This window comes from Megalopta genalis, chromosome 1 (assembly GCF_051020955.1).
Source record: "Megalopta genalis isolate 19385.01 chromosome 1, iyMegGena1_principal, whole genome shotgun sequence".
NCBI lineage: Eukaryota > Metazoa > Arthropoda > Insecta > Hymenoptera > Halictidae > Megalopta > Megalopta genalis.
Genome location: NC_135013.1, coordinates 32,403,882 through 32,417,887, shown reverse-complemented (window position 1 = coordinate 32,417,887; position 14,006 = coordinate 32,403,882). Strand labels below are relative to the sequence as shown.

Sequence of the window (14,006 nt, the reverse complement as noted above, 5' to 3'; positions counted from 1 at the left end):
CCGTACAGCGCCAATTAGTGCAGCGGCAAAACGCTCAAACTGGTAGCCAAATTACCGACAGTCGACTCTGGCTAGAAGTTTGAGCGTTTTGCCACTGCACTAATTGGCGCTGTACGAACGCCTTAAAATTAGTTCTACATTTCGCCGCAAGCGGCGCCACTTATCGCAAATGGCGCTACTTTTAACATTTTTATATTTATACTTGCAAGTTGAACTTATAAACGTATCATACTTTACAGTGTTGTTGACGGTTTTTCATGCGAGATCGACGCAGCAGATCTTCCGGAACAATCCGATGCCGTTCATTTAATTCGTTAGACGTAGCATATTATATATCTAATATATAATATTATAATATTATATACTATATATAATACTATATATACTATAATACATAATATATATAGTATATATGTATAATATACTATATATTCTATATAATATTATATATCTAATTTCGACGTAGCATACGTTTCGCAGCAACTCTGCAACGTGTACATAGAATATGTGTATACAGGGTATCCCAAAAATGTCTACCTATCCAGAAATGGGAGGTTTCCTGAGGTCATTCGAAGTAGTTTTTTCCTTAGCGAAAATGCAATCCAAGGCTTCGTTTACGAGTTATTAACGAAAAACGCTGACCAATCGGTAAGCGAGCGCGGCCGGCGCTCCGCCCATTTGGCCAGTGGCGCGTCGCGCCGGCTGTCTGACTCAGCAGCAGTGGTCGCGAGGGCGGGGCGCCAACCTAGCTCGTCTTTCATTGGTCACCGTTTTTCGTCAATAACTCGTAAACGAAGCCGCGGATTGCATTTTCGCTAAGAAAAAAGTTTCTTCGAATAACCTCAGGAATTCATTATTTCCGGATTTCGAGACATTCTTGGAACGCCCTGTATATGTTACCGATCCAGGCACAGAATGCATAATTTCGCATTTCGAACAGCAAACAATACTTACCGTTTCTCGCAGCATATCTTACGGGCACTTAGACACGAATCATTGACAATTATAAATAACAAACGGACTATTCATCGTTGTGAAAAAAAGGCAAAAACAATATTACCGCCAAACTGTGCGTCATCTTCGATTCGAGTACTCACTTTTAACCGGCAAATAGCATTGAAATTCAAACGGGCAATTCCGATGCGGTTGTTACCTGTCGATGTTCTGATTCACGTGAACTGATCTACGTGAAATTGTGAACGAGCGGAAACCGTTCTATCGAATATTACTCTTTATTACAAATTTACATATCGTTTACCTTAACTATCCTTTATCTTACACCCGCGCGTATCGACGGAAGCAGAAAAATACGCGCGCGACAGGCGCTTCGCTCGTTTAGCATTCCTGCCGATTAATCTCGTTACGTGTCAGAGAGAAAAAAAAAGAAAAGAAACCGTGCGCGACGGTTTCGATCAGGTTCGGACGATCTTCGAAGGTGAGAAAAAAGGAATACGAAGAGAGAGAAAAAACTAGCGATTTGCATAACGTGCCCGCGAATAATATATCCATCCACGGATCGAGCATCGTCTATCCCGGTTGCATCTCGCGCGAAATACAGAGATACCGATCGTGATCGGACAATAAATTCGTTTCGCTCGAGTTAATCGAACGTCGTCAAATATAACCTTCGGTTTCGATGCAACGATAGTCTCGGTTGCGCAACGAGCTCGTGGACGGACGGTGCGCGGCCGCGTTCCTTTTATCGGTGTAATCGTGCTATTAACGCTCCGCGGATCGGTCACCGCGCGCCGCGAATTCGATTTTCCTTCCGACGACGCGTTTCGTAAATAGTCGCAGCGCGCGTTATGGAAAATCGGCCGACGCCGATCGAATATTCGCTTCCGGTTGCCGCGCGGAGAGAAAACGTTCCGCGGACAAGACGGCAGCCCGCTTCTCGGCGTCGTCGCGCGGCGCTCTGTCCTTGGAAGAAAAACGTGCTATTTAATCGGAGGATTTGCAGTTTCGGCGAGAAGCGTCGTCGCGCGTACTCGCGACCGTGCGCGGCCCGACGACTCTGCAGGAACCATTTTTTAGCGGTCGAGTCTGTTCGGACGGGGAGGAATGACGGCGAGTTCCGGCCAGCGTCACGCGTTGCCGTCGACGGCGGCCTTTGGCGACGCTTTCGCTGGTTCGGGCAACACCAGCGACAGAATGAAGCAGACTAAACGGAAGACACGGGGCGATTAGCGTTATCGTTTCGAGGTTGATGCACAGGGACACCCCCGTCAACCCCTTGCCGTGCTTCGACGAGTCCGACTCGTCGTGAAGATTTTTGGGAACAAATAATATTAACTTATTGACAAATCATTATTAACTTAATTAATAATAATTAATAATTAATAATAATTAATAATTATTATTAACTTAATAATTATTATTATGAATTATTATTTATTAAGTTAATAATTATTTGTCAATAAGTTGACAAAGAGATGACAAAGAGATCAGGATTAGAATTAGAATTAGAATTATTTGTCAATAAGTTAATAATGATTATTAATTATTATTATTAATTATTATTAATTAACTTATTGACATATAATTCTAATTCTAATTCTAATTCTGATCTCTTCGTCATCGATATTAATTGAATTATTTTATATTTTCTTTCCCCTCTGAGAAATGATTGCAGTCGAAAAATTTCTAATCGCAGCGACTGCGGGGATATATACGGCAATATATTATACGGCAAGGGGTTAATATTCGGACACTTTTCGAAACGTAATAACTTCTTCGGAACTGGACTCTAAACGACTAAAGATCCAAAAATCGTTTATTCTAATTTTTTAAAAATTATTTCGTGTTAAAAAACGGTCCGAATATTAATGCGGAGTCACTGTACAGTAAATTCTCCCCAATTGACGTTCAGCTTGTACACAAAACTGGACAATTTTTGGAAGAGTAGATACGATTATTCGAGCCTCGCAGCTCATTTTTATAGTCTGCCATTTATAGCTTATTTTACAATTATAAAAACGAGGTGCAAGACTCGAATAATCGTATCTCCTCTTCTCAAATTCTTCATTTTCGTTTGCAAACTGAAGGTTAAATTAGGGAGAATTTACTGTACTTCGAGGGAACTTACCCAGCAATAGGACACCGAGGCCGACGAACGCCGCGGCTGGCTCTGCGTCCAGAATGGCCGATAAGATGAGGTTCCCAAGGATGGCACCCAAGTTGCCGAGATTCGTGAGCAGGCTGAGGCCGGTGGCCCTGTAAGGCAAACAGGATCGACGACGATAACTTTAGCTTGAGTTGTGGACGGCGACGAGGTTTGGGGCAACGAGAGAGAGAGAGAGAGAGAGAGAGAGAGAGAGAGAGAGAGAAAGAAGAAAGAGAAAAAGAGGGAGAAAGAGAGAGAGAGTAAGAGGAAGAGAAAAAGAGAGAGAAAGAGGGAGGAAGAGAAAGAGAAAAAGAGAGAGGAAGAGAAAGAGAAAAGAGAGAAAGAGAAAAAAATGAGAGAAAAATAAAGAGAAAAAGAGTGAAAGAGGAAGAGAAAAGGAGGGAGATAGAGAAAAAGAGGGAGTGAAAGAGAGAGCGAGAGAAAAAGAGGGAGGGCGAGAGAAAAAGAGAAAGAACAAGAAAAAAGAGAGAAAGAGAAAAAAGAGAGAAAGGAAGAGGGAGAAAGAGAAAGAGAAAAAGAGGGGGGAAGAGAAAGAGAAAAGAGAGAAAGAGAAAGAAGAGAGAAAAATAAAGAGAAAAGAGAGAAAGAAAAAGGGAAAGAGAAAGAAGATAGAAAAATGAAGAGAAAAGAGAAAGAGAAAAAAATAGACGGAAAAATAAAGAGAAAAGAGAGAAAGAGAAATAGAAAAGGAGAGAGATAGAGAAAAAGAGGGAGTAAAAAAGAGAGCGAGAGAAAAAGAGGGAATGAAAAAGAGAGCGAGAGAAAAAGAGAGAGAAAGAAAAAAGAGAGAAAGAGAGAGAGGAAGAGAAAAGAAAAGAGGGAAAGCAAGAGAGAAAAAGAGAGGGAGAACGAGAGGACTTCAGCCAAGCTCTTTAAAACCAAAAGCTCACCTGAACGGTACAGGAATGACTTGGCCGCTGACGGCGGCCACAATGTTGCTCGCGATTTTCGACGCGACTATAATTGCGGCTGCCAGCGTCAGTATATTAGGAGCTTCCGGGACCCAGCTGATCCCAAGGCCGCTTCCCGCCGTGATCAGGAAAGCGGCAACTGCGATAGAAATCGTCCGCACTCGTTATCTCTTGATCGTCTCGCATCGACGCATGCATCGCGAGGAAGTTGCATATACTCACGCAGTATCGTCTTCTTGCGAAAATCGGTGCCGGTTATCTGTCCGGCGAGGAACGCGAAGAACACCGTCGAGATCGCGATGATCGTGGATTTCAAATAGATCAAGCCGTTCACCTGCCACTGAAACAGAAACGATCGCGCGCGCGGACGATAGTTTACGCTGCATCGGGTGAATTTTGTCGCGCGACCGCTGCTCACCCTCACGCAGAAACCGTACAGATCCGGGCAGTCGGAGTACTGTTGCAGGGTCACGGTGTACCGGCGATGCAGCAGGTCCGCCAGAAGCGGCGGTCTGTCCAAGGTCCAGCTTTCGCGGTCGAAGTTGCTTATGATCATGAACGTGTGCGGCACCCAGAGCCTCATCGTGTTGAACCTGCGCGAACGTGAGGTTCGATCAACGACCTTACGAAAGGATCGGGCACCTTGCTTTCGTTGCGTTCATATAAGAGTTTCTCACGCCAGCGAGCTGCCGAACTGCAGGAAGCCCAGGTGAGCGAACGTTCGCAGGTACCGTCCGGAGAACAACAGTCGCGCGTTGTACCAGGCCAGTCGGATTTGCTCGGAGTTCGCCTCGACGAAAGGCCGTCGCGGCTTCCGGCAGCCTACCAGCGTCCTGATCTGAAACGAGAAGGTCGCCCACGAATAGCGGACGCGGTCCTGTTAACCCTGGCGACGCGACGGCCGGGTCAATCTTGACCTCGGCGTATTTAAATCGTTCGTTCGATTGCACGATTTTCGGCGATCAATAGTGAAACGAATTGCTGTTACATTGGGAACAACGGAAAGTAGTTTCTCCCGGAAATTCCAAATGAAATACCAAAAGAGACAAAGAGAAAGAAAGAGAGAGAGGAAAAGAGAGAGAAAGAGGGCGAAAGAAAAAGAGGGAAAGAGAGAAAGAGAAAAAGAGAGATAAAGAGAGAGAGAGAGAAGTTTTCGACAAATTTCTGCCTCGAATTATCTATAAAAACGATCCGCAAAGCTCAAAGATTCGCAACTTAGTATTCTCAGATCTGCCGGTTTCATTTCCGCCATCCGAACATTTCTGCGAGAAATTACTGTATCTTCAGAAATATATTTCAAAAAATTTCCAAATAAAACTCAGAACTGCTACATACAGAGTGTTCCATAATTATGTTAACACCCAGGAAGGGAAGATTCCCGAGGCGATTCCAAGTAACTTTTTCCTCGGCGAAAATGCAATCCGCGCCTTCGTTTACGAGTTATTAACGAAAAACGTCGACCAATCGGTGAACGAGCGCGGCCGGCGCTCCGCCCATTCGGCCAGTGGCGCGTCGCGCCGGCCGTCTGACTCAGCGGCAGTGGTCGCGAGGGCGGAGCGCCAACCTAGCTCGCCGCTCATTGGTCACCGTTTTTCGTCGATAACTCGTAAGCGAAGCCGCGGATCGCATTTTCGCTAAGGAAAAAGTTGCTTCGAACGGCCTCGGGAATCGGCCCATTCCGGTGCCGACGTAATTACGGGACACCCTGCACGATCTTACCGGAAACGAGTCCATCGACTTCCGCGTGTTGAGGGAGTACATCCTCCTAAGAAGATTCAAGGCTTCGTCGGGCCGGCCGCTTTCGACGAGATGCTTCGGCGAGTGCGGCAGCATGCAGGCCGTCAGGATGCCCACCAGCGGGACCACCGAGCAGGCCAACAGATAAATCCTCCAAGCGTTGTACCGCCGGAAGAAGATCTCAACGTCCAAGGACAGCGGCGCGATAAAGTAAGCCATGACTGTTCGACGTTAATGCTTGCGGTATTCGGTGGCGATCGTGGGACCGACGGAATCGAAATCGGAAACTTACCTGCCGGGAAGATGATCCCTGCGTTCATAACCAGGCCGCCCCATCTGGCAAAGCCGGCCTTGTACTCGGCGGAATGGAACTCGGACAAGTAGTTGGTCACCATAGAGAACGGCCCGCCGACGCTGCAACCGAAGCAAATTTCGCGATAGTTCGCACGAAGCTTTAGTTTTGTAATGTTCGAACGTTTCCTTGAATGTACGTCGACTTTTTTTTTATCAAAGTAACGATTACTTTGATACTAAAAATGAATAGTTATCTAAAATTGAATGGTTTATTATTAATTACCAAAATATAAACGCCCTTCGAATCAGCGTTCGCAGAGCTGCTATTACGAGTATTATTTCGTGAAACTTGATGTTTTCATAAGCTTCCGAATATTAAAAGTCAATAAATAAATTGAAACTGCGATTACTGTTACTTGTATGTTATAGATTGTCAATGTTAAACATATAGAAAACTATAAGATTCGTTTTTAGGAGATTAGATACTACAAAATGTTAGATTCTATTGCTTTTATAAAATATCGCAGTATTTGGGGCGTTCGCAGTAATGCCCACGCGTATCCTACAGTAAATTCTCTCTAATTTTCCTTCAGCTTTTAACTGAAAATGGACAATTTGGGATGAGAAGATACGATTGATCGAGTGTCGCGGCTCATTTTTACAGCTGCCAACATTTTCACAGTCGTCAACAGTTATAAAAACAAGCCGCAAGACTCGAATAATCGTATCCGCTCTTCCCAAATTGTCCATTTTCGTGGACAATCCGAGGGTCAATTAGAGAGACATTACTGTATGCACCAGCGCTCGAATACTTTCGGGCACGAGCACAATACAATCGGCGACGCGGAACGCCGTCGCATTTGCATCGTGCGACGATCTGTGCTCGCGCAGTGTCTTAAACTCTCGCACAGTTTAAACGCGGCGTCGATCGAGTTAAGGAAATTTCATTCGAGGCGGGCGGCAGCGCGCGACAAAAAAGAGAACAGAGGCTATTAAAACGGTTTCAACGAAATTCGTAATTTCATTATCGTCGCCGAGGATTCGCGTCTCGGCCCCGATTGAACGTCACGAATCGTCGAATTCGTGTTGTGTCGTTGTTCGACGGGCATCACGAGAAACAAATAAACCGCATCGTACGGCCGCGTCCAAATTGATACCGCGTGCGCGACGCGGCGCGCGTGTTCGTCGATCGCTTTGCTTGACTTCTCGATTATGGCAATGCGCGGCATTAGCACCTGTTGTCGCACTTTCCGATGTTCGCCGATGTTTCGCTAAATTATTTTCGCCGAGAACATAATCTGTTCCGACCGCGGCCGCGCCGCCGAGTCATCCGTGAACGACCGTGAACTTGGCCGGAAACGTTGATCCATCGAGCGGATGATAATTATCGGACGTTTAGAGATCGCGGTCGTTTTCGAGACACGCGATTTTTGGGTCCTTTGTACGCGCGCGCGAACATTGGCCCGCGATAATTCGCGTCGCGAAAATATGCAACGAAATTCGCGAGCCGCGGACGTGTTATCTCTTGTTATCAATATTCATTCGAATACGTTGCCATACTGTAAACATAAATATTTCTGTTCCGCGCAAGACGATCGTACCGGTCTGACAAAAACATCACATGACGGGGTGGTTCGTTTAATCCAGTCGCGTGAGGCCAGCTTAGGTTACTTGGGACCGGAGTGTTCGAATCGTCGTTTGATAAATCAATTCTCTAGACTAAATAATCTTTAATTTAAAGTAACCGATTTCCAAGCTTCTATTTTATAATTAGACAAATTTAGAAAGATGCTTTCGTGATGTACACGATCGATGTAATGATTGCACAAAGCTGATTGTTCAAAGTTCACATTTTCCTCCGTTAGCATTTCTTTTCGTGCCCATTTTTCGATTGCATTTTGTAGATTGTTTTCATCGAGACGAAATTCTCTCGTTTCACATCGTGCGAAATAAAGTTATTATTTTTTCTTTTTCTACATTGATTTATAAACGTCATAATTATCCTGTGGTGTGTACAAGAAATTCTTCTCACGTGACCTCGCCATCTGACCCCCCGTCCATGTCTATGGAAATTGGGCATTCGTTAAAAATACTAAACATCAACCAGTTACAAATAAAACAGTCGCGCTAAATTTTGATCACGCTAAATTTTGATCACGCTAAATCAATTACAAATTACCCGATATCTCAGCATAACCCTAGATTCACGAAACCCGACAAAATGACGAGTCACTAATTTCCTAATCTACGATTATTCATATCGATACTAAACATCAACCAGTTACGAATAAAACAGTCGTGTTAAATTTTTATCACGCTAAGTCAATCACAAATTACCTGATATCTCATTATAACCCGACAAAACGACGAGTCACTAACTTCATAACCTACGATTATTCATATCGATACTAAAAATCAACCGGTTACAAATAAAACGGTCGCGCTAAATTTTGCTCACGCCAAATCAATCGCAAAATTACGCGATATCTGAGCATAACCCTAGATTCACGGAACCCGACAGAATGGCGGGTGACTAATTTCCTAATCCACGATTATTCATACCGTACAGACACATTTACGACTTATTTATTCAACTTACTCACGATTGAACGTAACAATAACACTTGCCAAAAATCGGAACGATCATCGTTACCTTTATAAACTAACGTAAAACGGCAGCGTCGATCCAGTGTCAAAAAAGAGAACGGACTTACGCCTCGATCGAACTAAAAAAAACGGTCCTTAACGCTAAACCAACCGACCTGTAATGATGATTAGCGATGCATCGACTCGTAAGAGCGAAAAGATAGAATTCACTTGGATTTTGTAAAGTTTCGATTACGAGACTTGTTTCAATAATATAATTTATTCAATAATTTTCCACGAAGAAGTCTCCAAAGTTTGTAATATCGTAAAATAAAAAAATCGGTCATTTCGACCGTGGTAAGTTTAGTTTTAAACAAAGAAACGTTCGCCTCGACGACGAACAGATTATACTCACAGAAGACCGATGACCAATTTGACCGCCAGGAACGCATAGTAGGAGTCGAGGGCGCTGCTGATTACGTTGAGAACGGTGTCCGCCAGTAGCCCGACGATGAATAGGTTCCTCGTGGCGACGTAGGGTGCGACGCGGTCCCATAGCAGACTGGCCAGAATGATGCCTGCGTTGGATGGTAAGGGTGCGCGTAGTCGCGTGATCGCGTAATGGTGGAAACGGTTGACACGGCCGTTCGGGGCCCGACGATACTCTACCTAGGAACGGGGTCGCGGCCAGCAGCCCCTTGCGAAACGTGGTCAGCCCAAGATCGCACTCGGCGGAGATCAGAATGAAGGCGGTGGTCGTGGTGTCGAAGATCCCGCTCCATGCGGCCGGAAGTGCCGCCGCGAGGAGCAACACGTTGAACCAGCCGTAACCTGCGGACGGAGAACGAGGCCGGCACAAGGCGAGCCGATCATCATCGGTCCGATAGAATTTCCGGGCCGCGGCGCTACGAAGAATAGATCTCTAACCTGCCTCCGATATCGCCGTCTCGACGTTCGCCGCGCCGTCGACGTTGTCCTCGTATCTCACTGAAAATCACGTTCATCTTGAACTCAAACCGAGAGACGCGCGCGCGTTGCGCAACGAGACAGCTGTTACGCAAACGGCACCGAAATTCCCCGTCCATCCGTCCGATCGTCTAACCGTCGATCTACCGAACAATCCTCGTCAATCGTCTCACCGTGAATCGTCGCGACGACGGCATCGTTGCTTCTTCCCTTGGTCATCGTACCCGTACCCGAGGATCGATCGGTCGATCGACCGTGCTCGCCCTTGGCTGCGTGGAAACGGCGCGAAGGAGTTCTCCCCGGAGCGTTCCCGTCCGTCGACGGTCGAACGGCGAGTGGCGAACGGAAAAGAGGAAAATTCGCGGCGAGGACGCGGCGATCGGGCGGGCCCCGTGTCCCTGCCCCACGGTATCCCCTGGCGCGACTCGCGGCAAGGACCCCGAGATCCTCCTAATCGGCGGCGGTTATCGCGCGCGCGCGCTCCACGGATTCCGGGCGGCGTGCGATCCTCTCTGCCTCATCTTCCGAGACCAGTCACGAGACTACCGCGCGGACAGCCTCCCTGTCTCCTCGGTCCTCGCCTGGCTAGCTTCCCATTCGCGGGTGTCGCGACTTGTGCCAATAAAAACGGGTCAAACGATTCAATTGTCGCGGCCCGCGGCAATCGTCGTGCGGAGTCACGAGATGTCAGCGATGGACGATCCGGAACCCGCTCGAATATCGATATCGTCGAGCGTACCGAGCCGAGCCGAGCAGATATATTCGTTCCCGGTTCGCTGATCGGCCGACGGAGCACTGTTCGCGGTTCCCGCGACGCGGCCCGGACCCAGCTGCTGCTCCTCGCGGATTCCCGGAAACTTGCGGACAGATTTCCCGGCGATAAGATAACGCGAGCGCGAACGCGCGAATCCGCGGAGCTCGGGATCCGATCGTTCCGGACGCGATCGTCGCGGCTGCGCGCGGAATCGATGCAGAACTGCGCCGCGATCACGGCTCGATCCAATATCCGCGAGCGTCTCTAATCTGTCCCACTCTCGGAATAGACGCAGAGAATCGTCCCACCTCGAAACTAGTTCGATCGGCGATCTAGCGCAATTCCGATACATCGCGATTACCATCGCGAGATGGGCGTCGAGCGGACGGGGGAGGAGGGAACGTCCCTCGCGACACGTGTCCGGGCACCGCTCGAAAAACCGCGTCGAACGTCGGCCGACGATAGCGACGAGAACGAACTGGCCGCGTCGAACGGCATCGGCTGCAGCCGCCGACGATGAAATTAGGCTTCCCGTGGGCGCATGCACGAAGAGGATGACGCTGTGCTGTGCCGCGCGCCGCTGCGAATTCGCCGCCACTGATTCTTCCACTATTTTCGTGCGTGAGCATCGCGTCCGGTCGCGCCGCCCGCCGTCGAACGCCGCGATCCGCTCGATCCGCTCGATATCGATCGGTCCGCTCGAACCTGTCGCTCTCGCGGTGGATAAAATAAATATCGGCCTATTTGCAATTTTGACGAGACCGCGCCGCGCCGCGCCTTGTTTCGCACCGGTCGTCCTAGCACCGGCTACCGGTCGCGTATCGGTGACCTTGAGCCGATCACCCACGAGAATGTCGCGCGTTTTCTCTCTCTCTCTCTTTCTCTCTCTTTTGCTCCGGGTTTTTAACTCCGGTTCCAGTCGATCCGTTCGATCGATTCCTGTTTCAGCGCGCGGAGGAGCGGAGCCGCGTCGAAAGCTAATGACACAAAGACAGCGCGACGATCCGCCGCGGCTCGCCCGTCGCCCGCCACCCTCCTCCCCCGAGACCCGAAGTCTGGATTAATTTACAGGGCGCTCGTTTCCGGGCAGGCACGCCGTTTCACGCCGTTTCACGGCGTTTCACGGCCTGAAATCGCGTCTTTCCCCGAATCGTCGGCCTCGCCGGAAACCCGAGCGTGCGGTTTCCCGTAGCTCGTCGATCACCGGACCCTCCTCCCCTACCCTCTGCTTTAGCCACGCTGCTCGAGCCGCGACCGCTGCAATCTGGAGCGCGTACATCTGGAGCCACGTGCTCGGGACTGAACCCGTGGGAGAAAGAAACTTCGGCTGCGTCTTCCGGCAGACAGCCTCGAGCTTCCATTTCGAGTTCCCGGCTCTTTTTTCCTTCCCTTATTTTTTTTTTTTCGTTCCCCTTTCGCGGCTCGTTTCCAGCCGAAGTTTCGCCCCGCGCCCCGACGGTGGATCGCGGCGGGAAAGAACTCGCTGGGTCCGAAGCGTGTTCGCGAAACGAGGCTGCGGGAAAAGGCGGCGCGTTTCGCATGGGAAGCGCGACATCCGCGAGATGACGCAAAACCGTGTCGAAGTTTCACGGAGGATCGGCGGAGGATCGGTCTGAAAACGGCGCGGATGGCGACGGGGACTTCTCGTTTCTTGCCGGTCGGTTGTCGCGACGCGACGAATTCTTCCGCTGTGCTCGAGGACCGTTTCTGGAGGACGTCCTCGCGCCGCCGGATCCATCGTTCCGCCGGCGGCTTCGTTAACGCGCCCTTTGGGCGCCGGTAACGCGTGACGAGCCTTAACGAGACGAAACGCGATTAGAGCCACCTCCGGCTCTCGCCGGCACCCTCCCGCGCCCCAGCCAGCCAGTGTTCCCGGAGCCCCGAGCAACTTGGAAATCCGGGGCTCTTTCATCCCTTCGAAGTTCGAACCGGGAATCGTGCGCCGACGGCGGACGCGAGTCGTGGTTGCTCGTTTCGCTTTCTTCTCTCTCTCTCTCTCTCTCTCTTTCTCTCTCTCTCTCTCTCTCGCTCTCTCGCTCTTGCTCTTTCTCTGTCTCCGGCTGCCACTCTTGAGAAACTCTCGAGCGCCCGATTATTCGAGTGCCAATCGCAGCCCCGACTAACGAGGCGGCGCTTATTAAAATAATTGCGAGCCGCTCGCTTCTCGGTCGAGCGAATCGGGACGTCGAAGTCGAAGTCGAAGTCGAAGGCGGTCGACGCCGCGAATGCTAAATTCTCGAAGGGTTCGCCGGCTCCCGCGCGATCCTATCTCCGGGCCTCGTAAAGATGCGCGGGATCCCCCCGGGTCCCCTCGGCCCAAAAGCCGCGGTGGATCGATAGCCGCGCGCGGAGAGATCGCGCCCCGCGTCGAACGGCGCCGAAACGGGGCCGAAAGTCCGCAAATTGCGTTCAGCCGCGGAACGTGTAGCGGCCGACATTGTGCTCCTTGGCTAACTTCGCTAACGACCCTGTCGGCCGGGCGCCTGTTTCGCCTTAAATACGAGGCAACTCGGAGATAAGCCGGAACCGGTTAAACCGTCGCGCTTCCTTCCGGCGACGACAGGAGCGACGTTACACCGCCTCGCCAGCAGACGTTTATTTCTTCCGTGGGAGACGGACCGGGCCGAAACACTCGACGCCAAGGGCCCCGCCGCCGCCGCCTGGACCGAGGGGATCCGGAGATAACCGCGAGGAACAATGTCTTCCGGCGCGGACGCTTTTCCAAAGGATTACGCCGGAACAAAATCGCCCCGGCCAGCTCTCTGTCTCTCTCTCTCTCTCTCTCTCTCTCTCTCTCTCTCTCTCTCTCTCTCTTACTCTCTCTCTCGTTCTCTCTCGCTCTCTGCGCTCTCACAGGCTCTCCGTTTGATATTCACCGCGCGGCGCACGATATTATCTCGAGACAATTGAATTAACCGCTATTGGAACGAAGTTATTCCGAGGCAAAATAGAGGCCGAGACGAGCCGAGCCGAGCCGAGCCGGCGCATACAAAGCGGCGAAATTTCGGAGGCGTCGATGATAGCGCGACGCTTCAGCCCCCGGCGGCGCCCCGCCGACACCCCGGCGCTGGGGCGCGCTTAAACGCGATCGACGTTCGCGTTAATTAGATAGGTACCCGTTCGCGAGCGGCCGATAATTGCGCGACGCGACGCGAAGCGACGGGTCCGACGATGGAATCGCGAGCGATCGCGAGCGTACCCCGCCGCATCAAAGTCACGGCCGAGAGATGATCGTTAGACGACGGAACGTGCACGTCGCATTGTGCCGTGCTGTCCGCATTTGTTACCGCGCGCCTCGTTACCAGTCTCTCGTAATCGCATCGTGGCGATAACGTGATACTACAGCCGCGATTTTTCACTTCGTTTGGCACGATTGCTTTCGCATCTGGTACCTGGAATCCACGCGCAGTTACCGTTTTACGTCGAATAGACCGCTGACGGGTTCGCGGTTTCCGATTAAGATGATTAGCGTGAAAAAAAAGCGACAATCGGTTCGATACGCCTTTGTCGATCGGACGGTTCGAAGGTCGCTGTTGCGGACTACGGGGATTAGTTTCGTGCAATCCCGGCACTTTCTTGTGCAATTAATTGCTGTTGCAACTTGTCTCGGTCGCGGCTACTTCGTTATCGTTCT

At 50.0% G+C, this 14,006-nt stretch overlaps 1 protein-coding gene across 1 annotated transcript; it reads right to left on the bottom strand.

Annotated features, from left to right (window-relative positions):
• Positions 1-1,213: 1,213 nt before the first annotated feature.
• On the bottom strand, positions 1,214-10,855 carry LOC117217985 (synaptic vesicle glycoprotein 2B). Its single transcript, XM_033465941.2, has 12 exons — positions 9,792-10,855; positions 9,580-9,639; positions 9,322-9,483; positions 9,068-9,230; positions 6,065-6,186; positions 5,755-5,993; positions 4,713-4,873; positions 4,454-4,628; positions 4,258-4,375; positions 4,015-4,174; positions 3,086-3,213; positions 1,214-2,161 (listed from the first exon to the last, which is right to left on the bottom strand). The coding sequence occupies exons 1-12, from the start codon at positions 9,835-9,837 to the stop codon at positions 2,085-2,087; spliced, it is 1,611 nt and encodes a 536-aa protein (XP_033321832.2). The 5' UTR covers positions 9,838-10,855; the 3' UTR covers positions 1,214-2,084.
• Positions 10,856-14,006: the final 3,151 nt, after the last annotated feature.

Excerpts from the sequence above, each read along its gene's own strand:
- LOC117217985 (XM_033465941.2), bottom strand. The coding sequence starts at position 9,837 with ATGACCAAGGGAAGAAGCAACGATGCCGTCGTCGCGACGATTCACG. Across the intron at positions 4,175-4,257 it reads TCGCAAGAAGACGATACTGC|TTGCCGCTTTCCTGATCACG; the intron begins GTGAGTATATGC and ends TTTCTATCGCAG. Across the intron at positions 2,162-3,085 it reads CCTCGGTGTCCTATTGCTGG|TCTGCTTCATTCTGTCGCTG; the intron begins GTAAGTTCCCTC and ends TCTTCCGTTTAG.